Source organism: Pteropus vampyrus, unplaced genomic scaffold (genome assembly GCF_000151845.1).
Source record: "Pteropus vampyrus isolate Shadow unplaced genomic scaffold, Pvam_2.0 Scaffold42, whole genome shotgun sequence".
Taxonomy (NCBI): domain Eukaryota; kingdom Metazoa; phylum Chordata; class Mammalia; order Chiroptera; family Pteropodidae; genus Pteropus; species Pteropus vampyrus.
In genome coordinates, this window is record NW_011888823.1 from 3,550,217 (window position 1) to 3,568,923 (window position 18,707).

At 45.8% G+C, this 18,707-nt stretch overlaps 1 protein-coding gene and 2 pseudogenes across 6 annotated transcripts in view; all 3 read right to left on the reverse strand.

Moving 5' to 3' along the window:
- Positions 1 to 275: 275 nt before the first annotated feature.
- The window catches only part of STK36 (serine/threonine kinase 36), a 24,421-nt gene continuing 5,989 nt past the window's right edge, over positions 276 to 18,707 (reverse strand). For 4 of the 6 annotated variants that reach the window (XM_023529768.1, XM_023529767.1, XM_023529769.1 and 1 more), the window contains 21 exons: positions 16,687 to 16,780; positions 16,237 to 16,406; positions 15,883 to 16,070; positions 15,256 to 15,355; positions 13,744 to 13,887; positions 11,032 to 11,211; positions 9,992 to 10,089; positions 9,452 to 9,557; positions 7,931 to 8,081; positions 7,648 to 7,775; positions 7,024 to 7,128; positions 6,585 to 6,683; positions 6,410 to 6,498; positions 6,063 to 6,126; positions 5,762 to 5,872; positions 4,725 to 4,799; positions 4,132 to 4,306; positions 3,741 to 3,888; positions 3,367 to 3,514; positions 2,081 to 2,827; positions 276 to 1,004 (listed from right to left, as the gene is read on the reverse strand). In XM_023529768.1, the coding sequence (XP_023385536.1) occupies positions 861 to 1,004; positions 2,081 to 2,827; positions 3,367 to 3,514; positions 3,741 to 3,888; positions 4,132 to 4,306; positions 4,725 to 4,799; positions 5,762 to 5,872; positions 6,063 to 6,126; positions 6,410 to 6,498; positions 6,585 to 6,683; positions 7,024 to 7,128; positions 7,648 to 7,775; positions 7,931 to 8,081; positions 9,452 to 9,557; positions 9,992 to 10,089; positions 11,032 to 11,211; positions 13,744 to 13,887; positions 15,256 to 15,355; positions 15,883 to 16,070; positions 16,237 to 16,406; positions 16,687 to 16,780 (3,264 nt within the window). In that variant the 3' untranslated portion in view covers positions 276 to 860. Of the gene's footprint in view, positions 1,005 to 2,080; positions 2,828 to 3,366; positions 3,515 to 3,740; positions 3,889 to 4,131; positions 4,307 to 4,724; positions 4,800 to 5,761; positions 5,873 to 6,062; positions 6,127 to 6,409; positions 6,499 to 6,584; positions 6,684 to 7,023; positions 7,129 to 7,647; positions 7,776 to 7,930; positions 8,082 to 9,451; positions 9,558 to 9,991; positions 10,090 to 11,031; positions 11,212 to 13,743; positions 13,888 to 15,255; positions 15,356 to 15,882; positions 16,071 to 16,236; positions 16,407 to 16,686; positions 16,781 to 18,143; positions 18,394 to 18,633; positions 18,702 to 18,707 lie in introns of those variants that run through there. The other 2 variants (XM_023529771.1, XM_011358585.2) reach the window with 2 other exon arrangements.
- On the reverse strand, positions 8,679 to 8,801 carry LOC111738720 (annotated as a pseudogene).
- Positions 13,283 to 13,404, reverse strand: LOC111738725 (annotated as a pseudogene).

Genomic DNA, 18,707 nt, shown 5'->3' on the forward strand with positions numbered 1-18,707 from the left:
AATATTAAAACTAAGTACTAAGACTGAGATCTCAAAGCAATCCCATTTACCTCTCTATTTAATCTTATCCTTTCCTATTTCAGCTCCACTGGCTTAGGGTTGAAAGTAGGTATCCACCTGTAGCTCATTTGGGGTGGAGGAAACTGAGAGGCAGGAAGAGACAGAAATTACCTCCCACACCAGGATCTCGTGTGAACAAGACACCAGTTCTTCCAGCACGACACAGCAGCTCAAGGGAGCTGATCCACCCAACCCCTTGCCCTGGCAGCTCAGAGTAAGGTAAGGCAAACCTTTTATTACAAGAGTTTACAAACAAATCTTAAAAAAAACAACAGCACAACTCCACACTCCCTCTCATGGATGAGAATGTGGGCTAAAGGCTGGGGAACCCTCCACAACAGGGACTGATGGCATTTATCCCCATAGCCTAGAGCTGAGACAGGCTGTCTTCATCACTGTCCTGGGGCCAGTGCACCTAAACCCAGAACCTGCTGGGAGGAATATAGAAAGGAAGAGCTCTCTCAGGTAGATGGTGTCTCCCTAAGGCTTGGGAGGCATGTTCCTGGGATTAAAGGCATAGTATTGGAGAAAAGACCCCTGGATGTAGAGAAGGAAGGAATCTTCTCTGGCACCAACAGCAATGAAGTTTACTAGTTGAAATCATCTTGAATCTGGGGGTAGGAAGAAAATTAATACAGAAATCTCTTCTAGTTTCTTGTTCTCAAATCAGTTGAGTTGGCAGCTTATCTCTCTTTTTAAATCTCTTTTGCTCTTGGTTACCAGTTGGTGGTTTGTATTGTAGAAAAAGTTGGCAATAGTAGGGCAACGAAGCTTGAAGGCTGGACCCCAGAAATCTGGGATCACGTGCTGTGGGTTGGCCTCAGGAGATGAATGAGTTTCCTGCAGTGTTTGGCAGAGGCAGGCCTGGGACTGCTGTGCGGCAGTAACTGATTCCCCAGAGAGAGCAAGGCTAATTTCTCACTGGCACCCAAGGACACCAGCACCTGTGGGATAGAGAGCAGATGACAGAACACGATGTGCAGAGGACTCTCATTTGGCCTAGCAATTCCCACTCCAAGAAAGGAAGAAAAAGAAAATGGGCACTTGGAGACCCAAAATAGATTGTATGGGACAAGAGAAACCTTGGAGACAGGAATTGTCAGGACCAGAGGTCTACTTCCATTCTCTCTGGCTACAGACCATGAAACCAAGGCTCCAAGGGATGTATGCACTTGACCCCAGGAAAAGGCAATGAATACAGCAGTGATAGTAAGCCAAAAAATGTGATTCCCAGCGAGTGGATCTGACCAGTGAGGCTTAACCTCATTACCACCAAGAATCCCTTTTATTATGTCCCCACATGGATTACATATTACTATCCTGTAATACATATTACTATCCTGTCAAAATTTCATGAACCACACAATGCTACCACACTGAGCTATTATAACTTGTAGATTTAACCTGATTATAGGTAGAAATGTAATTTCATTGGGCTCTTTACATACTGAAAGTTGAGGAGAAACACCAGAATAAAGCAATGGTTAAGAGTATGGACTCTGGAGTCAGACTCTCGAGTTCAAAAGTCCAGTCCTATATACTAACTTTGTAATTTGGACAAGCTATTAAATTCTTTGTGTCTCTGTTTTATAGCCTGCAAAATAAGGAATATAATAGCTTAAACCAGATAATAAAGGGAAAATACTTAGCGTGATGCTTTTCACATGGTAAGTGCTAAAAAAGATAGCATCTTCATGGCCCCTAGAATGAAACCACCCTATACATCAACATCTCCAATCTTCCCTCACCTCCCTCCCACACAGCCTCTGGAAGAGAGAAACGGTGGTCCTTGAGATTCCAGGCATGTCCCAGCCCAATGGAGCCCTCTTCCAGGTCTCTTCCCTTCAAGGGTGGGAGATGGTATATGAAAAACGAATCTCCAATACACTGCCCCTGAGTTTCCTGCTCCCAGAGAGGGACATGACTTGGGTTTCTGGATGTCCCAATTCCTCAGACTATCTCAGAAAACTGTTGTGAAATACAACCCATCATCATGGTTCCTAAGTCCCCTGGGGTGTACCTGATGGATGCAGGGCTCCTGGCGGAGGCTCCGGAGGGCAATGAGGGCGGCCTCCTTCACATTTGGCTGGGGGTCTCCACATGCCATCTCTAGGAGCCGCTGGGGTACTTGGCACTGCAACAGCTCTTCCCCCAACCCCTCAGGCCCCAAGTTGCCCAGAGCTGACACAGCATTACACCGGATTCCAGCCTGAGGATCTCCAAGCAGCTGGGTCATACCAGGTACTGCAGCTGCCAGGGCAGGTCCCAGAGGACCAGCTTGGTAGGCTGCATTGCCCACAGCAAAACTGGCACTGCGCCGCACAGCAGGGTCCTTGTCTCCAAGCCCCAGCAGCAGGAGGTTGAGCAGTCCAGCCTGGCTCTGCAGTGCCCCACGCAGGGCCATGCTGTGTTGAAGCAAGTGTCCCAGGAGCCCATAAGTACGGGCTCGCACAGAATTCTCTGGGTGGCCCAGAAGGCTGCGCAGGGGCCGATAGGATTCATCAGAACCAGCCAGAAGTTCTTGGATAAAGGACAAGTGGCTGGGAGACAGAACCCGGGCTGTGTGGGCCAGAAGAGAGAGCAGGTCAGAGGTCAGCAGCGGCTGGTCACCCAGGAGGGCAACGGAGAGGAACGAGATGATGGTTCTAGGTGAGGCAGCCACTGTATTCACAAACTGGTTGAGAGAGATGGGATTTGTGAGGGCCAGGCGTGTGAGGAGACTGATGGGCAGCTCAGCTTGTGGCAACGGAAGATGGTGGCAGCAGACCTGGGTGGGGGGAAGGGAGCAAGTGAAAGTAGTTCGAGAAGAGGGAGAATACACTGCAGCTCGATAGCTAGAAGGAGCCCAAATTTGGGGGAAAAAGCCAAGCACCAAGCTACAAGAAACACCACAGGGAGCTGGGAGAGCTGACCCACAGCTCTCCACAGGAGACACAATGTGGACCCCAAGAGAATAGTTCTTTTCTGAGTTCAGTCATTGCTCTTGTCAAAGACCCACTGCTTAATACCAAGAATTGCCAGAGAAATAATTCCCGACTGAGGAGCTGGGTCTCCAGTGCCTAGACTGGGATGTTCTTCCCACTGAGCTCCAGATAAGGGGCTGATGAAAGCACCATCCTCAGCTCTAACCACACACCTCTGCACAGGCCTGAATGCTTTCTCCACTCCAACTCTGAAATCAAGCCCGATGCTCCACTCTTACAGGGGCCAAGTGGAGCCCTGGAGCTGCTGGAAAGTGAATTAGAGTGCACAAGGGGGTGGGCCATCTTCCTCTCCCACCTTCATGCCTGGGTAGCTTCCAAGTACCTGTAGCAGGTGGGCTGCAACTTCTGAGTCCGTGAGGTCAGCCAAGACACCCACAAGGAGTTCAGCATCCACATCCAGGGCAAAGGGGAAGCAGAGGATCTGGCAGACAGAGAGCACCACGACGGGGAGAAACTCAGACCCGTGAGGCCTGAGGGAGGTGTGGAAAGAGGAAGGATTTACTCAGTCTAATTTTCCCACCTTTTATCATTCTCCCTCACCCTTCTCAAATTCCCTAGTCCATCTCTCCTTCCCTAATCTCAGCATTTCTTGCCTCCTAGCTCAAGCCGTCAGCTATTTCTCTCCTGCCTTTTTCTCCCTGCCCCCATCACAGACTCTCTGGACCTTCCAGTCTCCCTCCTCTAGCTCAAACTCACGCCTGGCCCAGCTGATGCAGGAAGCTGGGGGAAAGCAGATGCTTCAGGGTGGACATGAGGATACTTCCACGCTGAGACAGGTGGCTCAGGCATAACTGGGGTTCTTGGGTGAAGGTGGCCATGGCCAGGCTCAGCAGGGCTGCCATGCCTGGAAACATCGAGAATAAAGACCCAGTGGAGGAGGCAAGAGGCCCGGATGCTCCTGCTTCCCCTTGGCTCTGAGGGTTACCACCTACTCAGTTTCGTTCCCATCCCTGATCAGTTCCAGCGTACAATCTGCCATCCTCTCCCCAAGCAGCAATCTCCATGGGCTAACCCAGTTCAAGCAGCTTCTCTTAAAGAAGGGTAAAACACTGGCCCCACACAAGAGGGCATGCTAATGGAAAGATACCTTGAGGTGAGATGAGTGTCCAGTCTGGCTCTGGGCTTTGTGGACTGGACAGCAGCAGCTCCTCTTCCTGGGTAGGTACTTCCTCAGGGAGCCTCAGAGCCATGGAGAAGCGGTGCCACAGAGCGGTCCACATTTCTGAGCTAGCCAAGTCCCTTATCAGGCTACCCTTAACCTGCTGGAAAAAAAAATTGAAAGAGGGTGGGTGGGGAGATCAAAATCAGGAATCAAAAGGCCTTTTTTTTTCACTCCTGTCCCTGACCTATGAGGAAAGGGAATCCCAGAAATAATTCCTTCTGTTTTTCCCACCTAGGATTTCTCTGTTGTTTTAATTCCCTGATTACATCTTAACCCCCAACCTCTCAACCCGTATATCTACTGAAAACCAGGGAATTACAGCTTTCCTTCCCACTGAATCCCAAGGGATATAGCTGAACGGTTCCCTTTAAAGGGTCCAAGGGCAGGTGGGCCCCTTCCAAAGCCATTACAGGCACAGTAGTTTATAGGTTGCTTCTGTGTTCCTAAAGTCCAGTGGCACCCCGAAATGCCCAGTTTCTCTCTTCTTACTTCCTATCCGTCCTAAGATGAAGCTCTACCTGCGTGAGCAGCTGCAGCAGTAGGACAAGGAGGCCGTCGTAGAATCCACAGCCACCTGGTGGAGTCAGCCGGACCTGCCAAGCAGAGGTAAGAAGAATGCAGATCCCTGAGAGGAAAGAGGGGGCCTCACAGGCCTGTGTCCCCAACTCCTGGTCAGGCAGAAAGAGGTCTTCCTTGGCCTGGTGTAGAGAGGAGAATGCTGGACTTAAGAGTCTTGGTTCCTGCCTATTTGGTCAATGACTAACTCTGTCCTAAAGATACACAGTCTGGTAGGATAAGCTGACCAGAAACAGTTATAGTTTAGAAAGATACTTTCTGAACCAGAGGCTGGGGTGGGGGTGGGGGGCTGCAGTTGAGAGTATCTAACTCCACCTCCTGGAGGTAAGAAACTGATGGGATTAAAAGTTATAAAGGCAGACTAGAGAAGGTAGAGGTGGAAAGGAAGAACATCCCAAGTAGGAGACATAGTATATACAAAGGCAGGTCATGAAAGACCATAATGAATTTTGGAAATGGCAACTCTTTCGGTATAGGATTACAAAGCCCAGAGGCAACAGATGAGCTCTGAGTAGCCTGCTGAAGAATTTGGACTTTATCCCAGAAGCAATGGGAAACCACTGAGGACTTACAGAGCCTAGAACAGTGTTTGGTACTCAATATATATTTATGCGTTAAGTAATTCTTGTTTGAACAAATGGCCAAATTTCCTTTAAGACACTCTGGTGGCAGTGAAGAAAACAGACTGAAAAAGAGAGAGCCTAAAGAGATATCCTTTAGCAAAGGTACTGCCAAAGAGAGAGATGATGCCTCCCTCCCTCTTTAGAAGTCCAGCATGTTAACAACAGAACGGAAGCCCTGACCAGTCTGGGCTCAGAGCAGTCAATTATCTGGGGGCAGAGGGTAGAAAAGACTCCTTGATTCCTTTACCACACCGTGGTTTTCTCTAGGCTGCCTGGCATTTCAGTATTTCCTCCAAGAGTGCAGTCCTTGTTTGACTCACAGAAAACATGTCTATGCATTTCCTGTCAGACCTCACCTCCGCAGGGGCAGACAGGGCATGTGTGGCTGCAGCAATCCACTCCACAGGCTGGAGGTCAAAGGTCACCCCTTGCTGACCAAGCTGTCCCAGCAGACAGGCTGCTGCACTCTGGAGAGTTAAAGGAGGAGAAGGAATGACCGAATCTGAATGATATTCAGCACAGGCAGAGACAATTTAAGTCTGTCTTGGACCAGAAGAATGTCTCATAAACAGCTACGAAGGGGATAATGACTCCTCTGCTCCCAGAAGGGTTGGATGATAGGGTGAAAAGGGAGGAACGTGAAGGCTGAAAACTCACCACAAGAGAGACGACATGTGAACGAGTAAAGACAGTAGCAATCTCGTTGCCTAGCTTCTCCATTCTGGAACAAGGAGAAACATCAAGGGGTATAGCAGTGTAAAAGGAGGCTGGTGAGTGGCCTCCCCTCCCCTTGCATAGCCCTCTCCACCTAAGCTGTATGTCTGACTCCAAGTCACAGAGTTGGTGAGAATTCAGTTCTGTTCTTTGTTGAAAAGCCTTTACTCTCCCTATCCCAATTCCTCCCAAGGATAGGCTGCAGGGTACCACTCCCCATGTTCTATGTCAGGGTGAGCTATGTGGGTAGAGGACTTCAATGGCGAGCGAGAGCCTACTTTATGACTCACCCGGAAGGCAGATCTTGGAGCTGAAGGACAAGAAGGGAGAGGAGGTAGAGCGTCACTTCAGTAGACTCTTCCGAATCCACTACCTTTACCTACAAAGGAAACCTAAGATATCAGAGCAACCTCTGATTGAGACAGTGGAGACACCATGAGATGTCCACCTGTGTTGCTGGCCTACCTTGCCCTGGACCAACATCAACAGCGACTCCAAGGCCTGGGGCTCTCGCCCTAGAAGACGGCACAGGCGCTCACTGACATGGCAGCAGGAGTACAGAACCTGAGGGAGTGGGAAGGAGTCTGTCAGTGAGCAGAGCAGCACCTGGGCTCTGAGACTGGAAGGCTCAGCTGAAAGCAAGCGAGCCTCTCAACAGATCTGGTATCCATGTTTCGGGGTGTTAGAGAAGTTTGGGTCGCTTCCACCTCTTGCTGTAAGGTAGAGATACTTCTCAGTTCTGGTGAGCATTGGCTCATAGTAAGGCCATCTCAGGTTGAACAGATTTAAAGGTAGAAAGGGGTCGTGAAAGGGGGTTTCTCATCTCTCTCAGTGTCTCTCTCTCTCTCTCTCTCTCATTCCTAGGGGTTAAAAGGAAATCTGAAGAGTTATGGGCAGGCAGTACCTTGAGAAGATGTAGGCACAGGGTGGGATGCTGCAGGCCAGAGATGAGGGATGGCCTCAGCTGGTTGTTGTCTTCGGTGAGCTGATTTGCCAAATGCCGAGAGATCTATAAAGATATACCTGAAGACTCAATTCCATTTCCATTATTCCAATCCTACCCTCTTATATCCCCAACTACTCAAGATTCTCAAACCCTTACTAGGCACTTTGCCAGCTTCACCAGGAACCTCAGACTCTATCCCATTCCCGGTCTTCAAGGCCAATGGAGAACCAAAAGTCATGGCCTTATTTAGCCCATGTATGCAGATACAGAGAGAAGTGTTGCTAGCCAAAAGGGAGAAGGAAGTCTGAATCCTGAGCCCTTAAAAAAGCATCACTGGTGGCTTCAGTGTGGCTACCCTAGCACATGGGAAGTTTGTCACTAAGCTCTCTAACCAAAGCCTCTGGGATTTTGGCTATATCATGTTGTACAAATGGCCCAGATCCAGGTTGGGGCCATCTGTTTCTGGAAGAACTGAGTAAGGGCAGGCATACGAGCTTATTTTTCTGCCTTCTTGAGAAGCTAGGGCCAGCTTCCCCCGCTCTGGCAAAAGGGATGAGAAGAATAAGAAACTGCAGCTCAGACCTGCTCCTTGGCTTCCCAGCAGCCAGGCAGCCCCACAGGAGCAAAACACATGGCTGCCAGTGCAGAGGAAATGGCTCCAGGCAGATCCTCACTCTGCTCCCGCAGCGACTGGATCACTTGAGGGGCTCCTATGGAGAAAGCAAAGGGTGGGGTCTAGTTGTTTCTCCCAGATCCACCTTCTATCTTTCAGTTCACAGTTATTTATTGAGCACTTACTAAAAGCACAGAGCTGGACTCACTCAACAATTAAATCCAGAGAACGCCCCCTCCCCACTCTGGTTACCTGGAGGTGTGTGGAAAGGGAGCTGTGGAACTGTCAAGCCATGAAGGAGCCCGTCCAACACAGCCCGCTGTGTAGTCAACAGACTTGAGTAAAAGGCTTTGGAGATGGTCCAGCTATTTCCATCCATGGCTTCACACAGAACAGTAAAGCACTACAGGAGACGAGGGCAGGGTTAACATTGGGGCATCAGAAAACAGACTGGGCTTAGAGTAAGGAGCAAGAATCCCTGGAGAACCTGAGAAAAGAGGAGAAAAACCCAGGGGACTAGCTGTCTAATTCTAAGTATTCCTCATACAGAAGGTGCATCATAACTACCTTCGTGTTTCAGGAATAGGAATTTAAGTGTCAGTCCTTCTTTTCTCTGATCAGCTGCTCCCTAAATGATGTTTCTCAAAGTGTCATCTATGACCACAAGTGTAAGAATTGCTGGGGATTCCTGGGTCCTTCCTATCCTAGTCCTCTGATTCGGAATTTCAGGAGGTGGGGTATTTATTCCAAACTCCCCATGCTACTCACTGCACAATGACATATGAGAAGTGCTGGCCAATAATGTGAATCTCTGCTGGCCAAAATTTAGGTTAGATATTAAAAGCTTCCTGACTTGAAAGGGTGAGGGATGCTAAAATAGGCTCTCAGACTAGAAACTGAAAGGACTGCTAGCTAGAGACAAGAATGTAGCCTAGATCTGTGTTATCAAGTGCCAGTTTGAACAATGACCAGGCAATTGTTTACTTCTTTTTTTTTTTAATGTCTACAGCACCTGGTATTCCTAGGTGGTCTCCCATCCAAGTACTTACTAACCAGGCCTGACCCTGCTTAGCTTCCGAGATCAGATGAGATTGGGAATGTTCAGGGTGGCATGGCCGTAGACCAATTGTTTACTTCTTTGCACATGTTCCTCTCTATCTCCTGAGATTTTCTGGTTCAATCCTCCATTCCTGGTCCTCACTACCAGAGTCCAGGCAAGAGAACCCATACAGTTTACTAGTCCATAGGTCAAACAAGGTTGGGAAATACTAGCTGATCTGCAAGTCTCTTCAAGAAGAAATAACTTCTATTTGTGGCTCCATGAAACAGGCCACACTGCTTAATGCCTCTGGGCCTTTATTAGGTTGCTTTTTCCACCTGGAATGTCCTTTCTATTTTCCTGCCTCATCCACCTGGCAAATTTCTATGTATTCTCCAAATCCTAGCAGAGATTATTTCCTTATTCAGGATTTCTTTTATGACCCTCCAAATAGTGTTAATCTTCTTCAGCTGTGCTTCTGTATTTTACACAAAATTCTAATGTACTTTTCACACTACTGTCCTTGATCACTTTACATCTCCCCTACTTGACTGTCTCCGATCCCTTGAAGATAGGAACTTTCTCTTACTCAAATTGCATATGGCACATAGCTGGCATTCAACAAATGTTTGATATATCACCTTGATCTAACCCTATCTAGCCATAAGAAAGGGGAGGAGAGAAACACAGGGAAAGACAAGGGAGATAAAAATCTGGAAATGGGAGCCGATTACCAGGAGGCTGTCCCTCCTCAAAGTCTGCTCTGAGTCATCTGGTTGGGCCAGGAACTTCCCCAGCAGGTCCAAAAAGAGGTTGGCCGCTTCCTGAAATACCTGTAGGCTAAGGGAAAATGGTTTCTTCTCATCTCTCTACTAAAAGTCGAGATGTGGTGCATGGGTCAGTTATGGGCAGGTAGGAGAAGCTCTGCAAGGGAACATCAGAATGCTCCCTCCTCTCTCCCTGGCTAAGCACACACACAGTCTCACATACACACCGTCCAAGCCATTTCTCTAGGTTATTCACATCTTGATCCTTTCATTTAGTGTGTGGTGACTGCTGACGCTTAGAATCTGAAAGATTTGGGGCAAAAGTGGAGGTGTCTCAGGGTCCTTAAGAGGACTAGCTGGACCCTAAGGGGTCAGTCAGCTGATCCCTAAACCTGTCACAAATCATGGCTTCTCCTCACTTAGCCTCTTTCTAACAGAGAAGGGAAGAAACGGGAATAGAAATTGAAGCCAAACTGGCCAACAGGGGAAAACTGCCTGTCATCTCACCTGTCACCTGTCTGGTTCCTCTCCAGATTGAAGGTGCAGGCAAAGTAGGCCTGAATCACAGCCATCAGGTTCCGTAAGAAGGTCCCATACCAACATTGCTGCCAAGGAACAAGACAAAGAGTAAGAGCAACGTAGGGGATGGCAACAATGTAGGGGATGGAGACAAAGAATAGAAAAAGCAGTAAAAAAGGCAACAGATATCCAGACAGAATGAGAGTATTTGGACAGAGAGAAGAGATCCAGAAGTAACAAGTGGCAACCAAGGGGCTACAAATAGCCTGAAAATGTGTCTTGTTTGGCCTGAACAGCACTGTGGAGTTTAGACAGTTCTGTTTTTCAAAATAGCTCAAATTTTTTCCTAAAAACTTTAAAACACTCAAGATTAATACTCATCAGAGTACGGCTTTCTCATGCCTGAGCCTAGATTCTCTTTTTCTGTCCTCTTAGCTCAGCTGCAGCAGGACACAGCAGGGGAAGTAGAGGTTTGTCCCTAAACACATCGAGTCTCAATCCTAGCTCTTCCACCATCGTCTCCATGGCCATTTATTTACAAAGTAGTGCTTGTGTATGAGTCAGTTCATCTCTGAATTTCAGTACCCTGCTCTGTAAAATTGGGTCAATAAAGCCACGGATTTAATATATTTCGAAGCACAGTGCTCTAACTATTGGGAGATTACATATAAAAATCTGGATTTCTAGCTTCTCTTGGAAAACTGGAAGATCTGGCAACACTGGACCCATATTCCCACTCAGTAACAGTGGGCTGGAGCCGAGGAGAGGATGTCCAATTTAGACAGGGCATGAGATCTCCAGTTTATCATATTCCCCACTACTCTCAAAGTTCTACATAGTCTACTTCACTGACATCATCTCCCTGGCATAGAAGGTATTAGAGTTTGTAATTCACGGTCTAATAACTAGAAAGAGGAGGAAAGAAAATAAAAGGCAATTGGGCTAAATAGAGATGGCAGTTCGAAGAAGAGAAATCCAAAGAGAAACAACTCCTGGAAGTCTTTAGAGGCTCCTTGCGTAGTACTTACCTGCTGAATACTGTTGCTCTCCTGGCTGTGTCTGAGTAGGCTGAGCAGCAGCCCAGGGAGTCCTGCCTCACGGCAGAAGGAGTACAAGGGAACAGAGTCACTGCAGCTGGACAGAAGACTGCTCAGGACCCGGAGTGCAGGAAGGATATGAGAAGCACCCTCCAGCATGCCTTTCAGGATCTGAGTGACACGAGGGAAAGAGATGGTAATTGATATTATCAGAGGTAAAAGTAGAGTCATAGATACCAAGTGTTCCCAAGGAGTTGGCAATCGGACCAGATGTTCTCATTCCTTTCTTTGGGAGTCCAAAGCCCAGAGGAGAAAAAGAAAATAGGGAAACTGTACCAGGGAAGAATATAGATGTTCAGATCACATGACTGTTAACAGCAGTGAACAAGGGGGATGGGACCACTCCTCAGGATCTCTCTGGCAGACCCAATGCTATTCCCATCTGCTCCCTCCCTTCTCCATCCTTTCATCTTAAAAACAAAACAAACACGCACACTCACACACACTCATGCACACACTTCTGAAAATAAAAAATAACAGACACAAAACGATGTTATTCAACACTAGATGAGGGGTTGACAAACTATGAACCACAGGCTAAATCTAGCCTACCACTTATAGGTTAAGTAGTTAATAATCACACGGCTAAAGAGTAGTTCAGACAGAATTCCAACTCAGGAAGCCTTACCCAGAGCTTTTAACCTGCTTCCCTACTGAAAAGCTGTCCAACACTAGGAGGACAATGTATTAGGAAAAAAGAGAGGTGCAAGGTGCCAGAGCAATTCACCAGGGAAAGAAGAGTCTTTTCAACAAATGGTGCTGGGACGACCGTACGTCCACATGCAAAAGTTGAATGTAAGATCCCTCACACTGTATACCTCGCATTGTAGACAAAAATGAACTCAAAATGGGTCAGAGACCTAAATGTCGGAGCTAAAACTAGAAAATTTTTAGAAAAAAACATAGGAGAAAATCTTTAAGATTTTACGTTTGGAAAATATTTCTTAGATACAACACCGAAAGTGTAATCTACAAAGGGAAAAACTGTAACTGGACTTCATCAAAATTCAAAACACCTGTGCTTCAAAAGATACTCTCATGAGAATAAAAAGATAAAGCATAGACTATGAGAAAATATTTGTAAATTACATATCTTAAAAAAGGTCTGTATCCAGAATATACAAAGAACACAACTCAATTAGAGGACAACCCAATTTAAAAATGAGCAAAAGAACTGGATATTTCATCAAAGAAGATATACAAATGGCTAATAACAAGAAATGATGCTTGACATTAATCATTAACAAAATGAAAATTAAAATGACATTATATGCTATTTCACACTCACTGGAATGGCTATAATCAAAAAGACAATCATACATGTTGGCAAGGATGGGGAGAAATGGAGACTTGCATACATTGCTGGTGGGAATGCAAAATGGTGAAATCACTTTGGAAAATGATTCAGCAGCTTCTTAAAATGTTAAATATAAATGTTCCACATGACCCAGCAATTCCACTCCTAGGTACCTAGGTACCTCTCTTCCACTCCAAGAGAAATGAAAGCATATGTCCACACAGACTTCCACGTGACTATTCACAGCAGCATTATCCATAAAAGCCAAAAAGTGGAAACAGCCCCAATGGCCACCAACTGGTGAATGGATAAACAAAATGTGATCTATATCCATCTAATGAAGTACTAACCAGCAATAAAAGGGAATGGATTGTTGATACATGCTATGGCATGAATGAACCTCAAAAACATTACACTGAGAAAGGAGCCAAACATGAACACTGTATACTGTATGATCTCATGTATGTAGAATGTCCAGAAAAGGCAAATCTATGAGACAGAAAGTAGATTAATGGTTCCCTGGGACTGGGGGAGGAAGGATTATTAACTGTAAATGGGTACGAGGGAACTTATTGAGGCGATGAAAATGTTCTAAAACTGGATTATGGTGATAGTTTCACTTCTTGGTACATTTACTAAACATCATTAAAAAAGACTTTAAAGAAAGGGGAAGAGATGCAGGCGATGTATTTCAGTGAGTTCCCAGGAAGGAAGATCACTGTGTTTCAGAGAAGCAAGGAAAGACTTTGTAACAGGGAACACTAACTATGAATGTTAATTAAGCAAAATGTTATTTCCTAAAAAAGAATCTCATTCTTCTCATTAGTATACCTATACCAGAAGACATTATATACTAGTTACATCTATATTTTTCATTTTTTTTAAAGCCTACAGCACCTAGTATTATTCCTAGGTGGTCTCCCATCCAAATACTAACCAGGCCTGACCTTGTTTAGCTTCCAAGATCAGATGAGATCAGGTGTGTTCAAGGTGGCATGGCCGTAGACAATAAAAATTTTGTAGAAACTTGTTTCCTCTCATTGTAGAAGTACTTACATAATGTCCTCCATTTTTGCCTCATAGCCCACAATGCCTAAAATATTTACCATCAGAAATTTGCTGACCCCTGCTCTAGAAGGATATTTTTCCCTTCAGAGAGATACGAGGCCTGCTCTTTCTGTGTTACTAAAGGAGGTTAGCAAATCTCCTTGAATTGAGCAGATAGACTGAAATAGAATTGTGAAGGGACAAACTTTCTCTTTCTCCTTATGTCAATCACTGTTTTTTAATGCCTCATCTGTGAAAAGAGTCTCAAATTCTCTCCACAGTATCCTTCTGCCCATCACCTGCGCTCCAGCCTCATGCAGCTGACTCTGGATGCGCTGGCAGAAGTCAGGATTGCACAGTAGGGTGAGAGGGGCCTTCAGCTGGATGGGCACAGGTTCGGTGGTCTCTAGCAGGTGTTGCCACTCGTCGTCACTGTCTGGCTCCTGAGGCACAGGGGAGTGAAAGAGGTCAGGAGCAATGTGTAAGGTTGAGGGTAGTAGCTCCCAGCATGGGGGATCACGGAGTAACTGCAAGAAGCAGTGACTCCTCTGACGCAGATGTTATTTTTTTCAGACACCAGTAAAAAGAAGCTATAGTGAGGGGTCTTGAAAAGTCTCTTGGAGAACACTGACATGTGTGCATAAAGAGATACCAAAAAAGATGTCCATTGCAGCATGATTTGTAATTTAAAAAATTGGAAATGTCATAAAGCCAGTCAGCAAGGGAGTTAAAAATAAAAATCATGGTATATCCATATTAGGAAATACTATGAAGTTAAGAAGATTGTAGTACTGAGGATGCATCACTTATGTATATGTAGTATTCCTACCAAAAATGCATAAAGAAATTTCAATTTGAAGAACGTTCTACAAAATAACTGGCGTGTGTACCTCGAAACTGTCAGTTATGAAAGATAAAGAAAGATTAGGAACTGTTCCAGATTAAAGGTGACTAAAGAGGTAAAACAGATAAATCCAATACCTAACACTGGACTGGATCACGGACCAGGAAAAAATTTTGCTATAAAGAACAGTACTGGAGCAACAGGCAAATTTAAATCTGGACTGTAGATTAAATAACGGAATACATCAACGTTAAATTTCTGACTTCCGTAACTGTACTGTGGTAGAGGAAGCAAATGACCTTGTTCATAGAAAATATGCACGAAAATATTTAGGGGAAAAGGGGCGTGTCTGCAACGTAACCTGAAGTAATTCAAAAAGTTGGTATGTCCATATATAGAGAGAGAATCATAAAGCAAATGAGGCAGATTTTAATAATTGGTGAATCTGGGTGAAAGGGTGTACAGGAATTCTTTGTGGTATTCTCAAAATTATTCTTTAGGTTTGAAATTATTTAAAAATAAAATTAAAACCCTAAAAAACACAAAAGATTGAGGTAGAACATGTTCAGATGTAAAAAGAGCTCTAAAACAGATCACATGATAAGATAGACATGATGTAAAACAATACATATGGTATGAACTCAGTAATGTAAAAACAGTCAAACTGTATTTCTATGTGTACATATACACACACATATGTAAAAGTACAAAAAGTTTGCAAAAGACAGACAAAACTAATAACAGCGGACACTTCTGGGGCCTAGGTATTTTTTCCCTATGTATTCTAATTTTTTGATAATTACATGTTCAGATAACTGTGCAATTAAAATCTATAATTAGTAAGGAAGCAATTTTTAACGCAGGCAGCTCATACCTGGAGGGCTGGGAATCACTGTTCTAAAAAAACATCTACCCAGACCCAACAACCCACGGCAGGGAGAAGGCTGAGAAGAGTCCCTGGACGCACCTCGTTTTCTAGGTCCACTGCATCAATGCTCCGCTGGCCCGCAGCCTCTGGCCTCAGCTCTGGGAATGCTCGTTCACAATCCTGGGTGACCCGGTTTTCTCTGCCAGAGGAAGCAGGGAGTAGGATAAGTTCTAGATTTATGAGGCTTGGAAATGTCATAAAGCCAGTCATTAACTTGTCCCTCCCTCTTGACCCAGGATAGGAATGAAGAACAAGTCATATAGGATTGGATAGAAGAGACCTCTTTCTAGGATATGGCCAGGACAGGATATGTCGAGTACTACACACTCATCCTTGACTGCCCTACCCACTTTGGACCTTATTCTTAAGTCTACCTTGGCAGTATACACCTATGGCTCCCAACTTAAATAACTTTCCTTTTGCAGTTGGAGACAATTCTTTCCTTTTCAGTTAATGTACAACTGAGGCACAGAGAAAAGGAAAGTTCCCACATTTCCTGATGAAGTATCTGGAATTAGAATACAAGAACCCAGCACTCAGATTCCTAGGGCTCTGTCCATATTTAGGCAGTGGCTAGTGACAGGGATCATGCTGTGTTTGCTTTAGCTAGAGCCAAAGATACGCAAGATACCTCACCCTACAAATCCCTGGCTATACCCTCCTCACCGAGGTATAGGGGGGGCCTCTCCAGCCCCCCACTCAGCCCAGCTGCTCTTCGTTTCTGAGGCCATGATCCCAGCCAAGAGACCTGGTTCCTTAGGAGTGTTCCATAGCCTGGGCAGAGGGGCCGTGCCAGAAGCTACCTTGCTGGTCCTGTCTTCTTGCTCAAGGGCAGGTCCTGTATTCTGGTGTTTCTATGAGAAGTGGACAAGAGACACTGAATCAGAACTATTTGACTGCCATAGGGCAGTATAAATCCTATTTGTGGCCCTTTCCCAACCCTAGAAAGTCACCCTCCTTCTCCAACAATCCCAGTCACCAGCCTGGTCATGTCACATATTCCCCAATATTCCTACACACCTTCTTCTTGGCCTCCTCAGCCATGCGCTTACAGGCCTGACGCAAGATGCGAGATCGATTGCCCTTGGGGGCCAGCTGATGTGCCTGTTGGTCCTTTAGGACCTGAAGTTCTGGGGGCAGGCGACTGGTGAACGGGGTGCCCAAATCTGGACCTGCTGGTTCAGTTATTACTGCAGGGAGGGAAGAGGAAAAAGACAGGATCATACTGGAGCTGTGCCATGTCACTTGGCACAGACAACTTCGGTGTCTCCGGCTTTTGTAGAAGGCGACCATTTTGACAAAGTGACAAAGGGGGAGGGGGGTTGCAAGGGAGGTGGCAAAGATTAGGCAAAGGGCTAGGAAGAAAGTTCATACTGCTAGGTTAAAGAAGATATGTTGAATCCAGATTGGGAGAAGGAGGGTAGATTGGAGAGAATACTAGAAAAAGCCCTGGGAACCCTAATGACTCACTTGTGACACGACCAGCAATAAAAGGGTGATGTAAAAGGTCTGGCCAGGCCAGGCGCTGCCGAGGGTCCTTGGTCAGCAGTCCTTGCAGGAAGTTCTGTGGAGAGAAAAAAATCCCCCAACAGCCTTCACGTCTCTATAAGCTCTAACTCACCAGCAGAACCTGCAAACCGAAACTCCGGAGTCCAATCTTACAGCACCCTCTCTCACCTTATCCTTAGGCCTTACTTCATTGGCTGAAATCATGGACAGAACTCACTGCCTCATCTCCTGGGGAGCCCCAATTCCAGTCCATAGGCATAAATCTCAATGTCACTAGCTTTGTGAAGAAGTGAGGAGAAAACTAGAAGAGAGGGATGTCACCTTCACAATCATCTTCAGAAAGCAAACATTCAAAGGAGTCCCACATTGCTCACTTTGCCCTCTCTTTGACTGCAGTTTGTTTACAGCTGGGTACGAACAAATGCATTTACAGTTAAAAGCACACTCACACGCACATGTCATTGTGTAAAGATGTGTTTGGGAGCCCTCAAACCAGAAATCTTTCAGCAAGTCTTCAGATGGTAGAGGGGTAGGGAGACTGTCTCTACACTGTTATGAAGTATCCTTGGGAAAATCCTCAATTGGGCCTGAAACAGGAATAGATGGTACTAGATTATGACCACTGTTCTAAAACAAGGTGATTAAGTATACTATGGTTCTAGCTGGAGATAGCTGCATATCTGCCCTAAGGGAAAATGAATATCTTATGTATAAGCACCAACTGAAGTTTTATTGTTTAGATTCTTTTTAGTAACTACTTGGGCCTCCCCAGCTAAAAAGGTTGGGGAGAAACCTGTCCCTTTATATCTTAGATAAAGCAAAGTTATAATGAGATTTCACCCTGGCAGAAGGTTACATTTAAATTCCACTGAAAGCCAAATCTTGCCCCAGATAAGAAATAAAAAGGGTCAACTCTTTTTCTTCCCTCCTTCCCTCCTGCAGCCTGCTGAAAGGAGCAGGCACCACCTCTATCATCAACTCCTAATCACAGAGCTAGCCCCACTAAGCTCTGGCCATTTAGATCTCTGAAGATTCCTTCTTTCAGGAAGAGAAATGAAAGCTGCGTTGGCAAAGCCAGATATCAGCTGGACATTGCATCTGATAGGAAATAAGTGGAATAGAGGGTATATAAAATGACCAGTATCTGTCTCTGATGTCTTGAAATCGTATTTCCATTGTGATACAGGATAGTCTGGATAGTCTGGCCCAAGGAGAGGCTGCTATTCCCAAGTTTGGTAAACCTTAGAACACCCTCTCAGAATACACCCCTGCATTATAAAAGCAAGACAGCTTGGCCTAGCTTTGGCATTAATTCACTAACTTGCCCTAGCTCTGGAAACAGATTTTGGAAAAAGGAACAGAAGCAGAGGGAAACAGGTTTCTGACCCAAAAGCAATCTCCCTGTCTGTATTCATTACCTTGAAGCAAGGACTAATGGTGGGGGGCCAGCGCACAGGGTCCTTGAGAATGAGGTTGACCAGCTGAAAGATGCTCGTGGTATAGAAGGGAGGGGTGCCTACAGCCAGCTCATACAGTATGCAGCCCACAGACCAGAGGTCTGCAGTGTGGTCGTATGGTCGCTCTTCCACCAGCTCTGGAGACATATAGAGTGGTGTGCCTTTGATGGATGTCAGCACCATTGTGTTGGTGCTCATAGCCCGGGCAAATCTGCAGATGATGGAATTAAAATGGAAAGAGAGAAGATAGTCAATAAAAACTAGTTCTGGTCATTACTCCCTCTGATTATCTGAACCAACCCAAACCTGGACAGAGAGAGCACCTTCCGAAAGACTCAGTAGGAGTCCCAGTCTCCAGCTCAGGTTCTAAAATGAGGCCCAAGTAAGCCAAGCATATGCTCTAAGACACCCCGCAGAACTGGAAGCAGAGATGGAAGGCCAGGGTCCTCACCCAAAGTCACAGAGCTTGATGCCACCACCCTTGGCAAGAAGAATGTTCTGGGGCTTCATGTCTCGGTGGAGGAT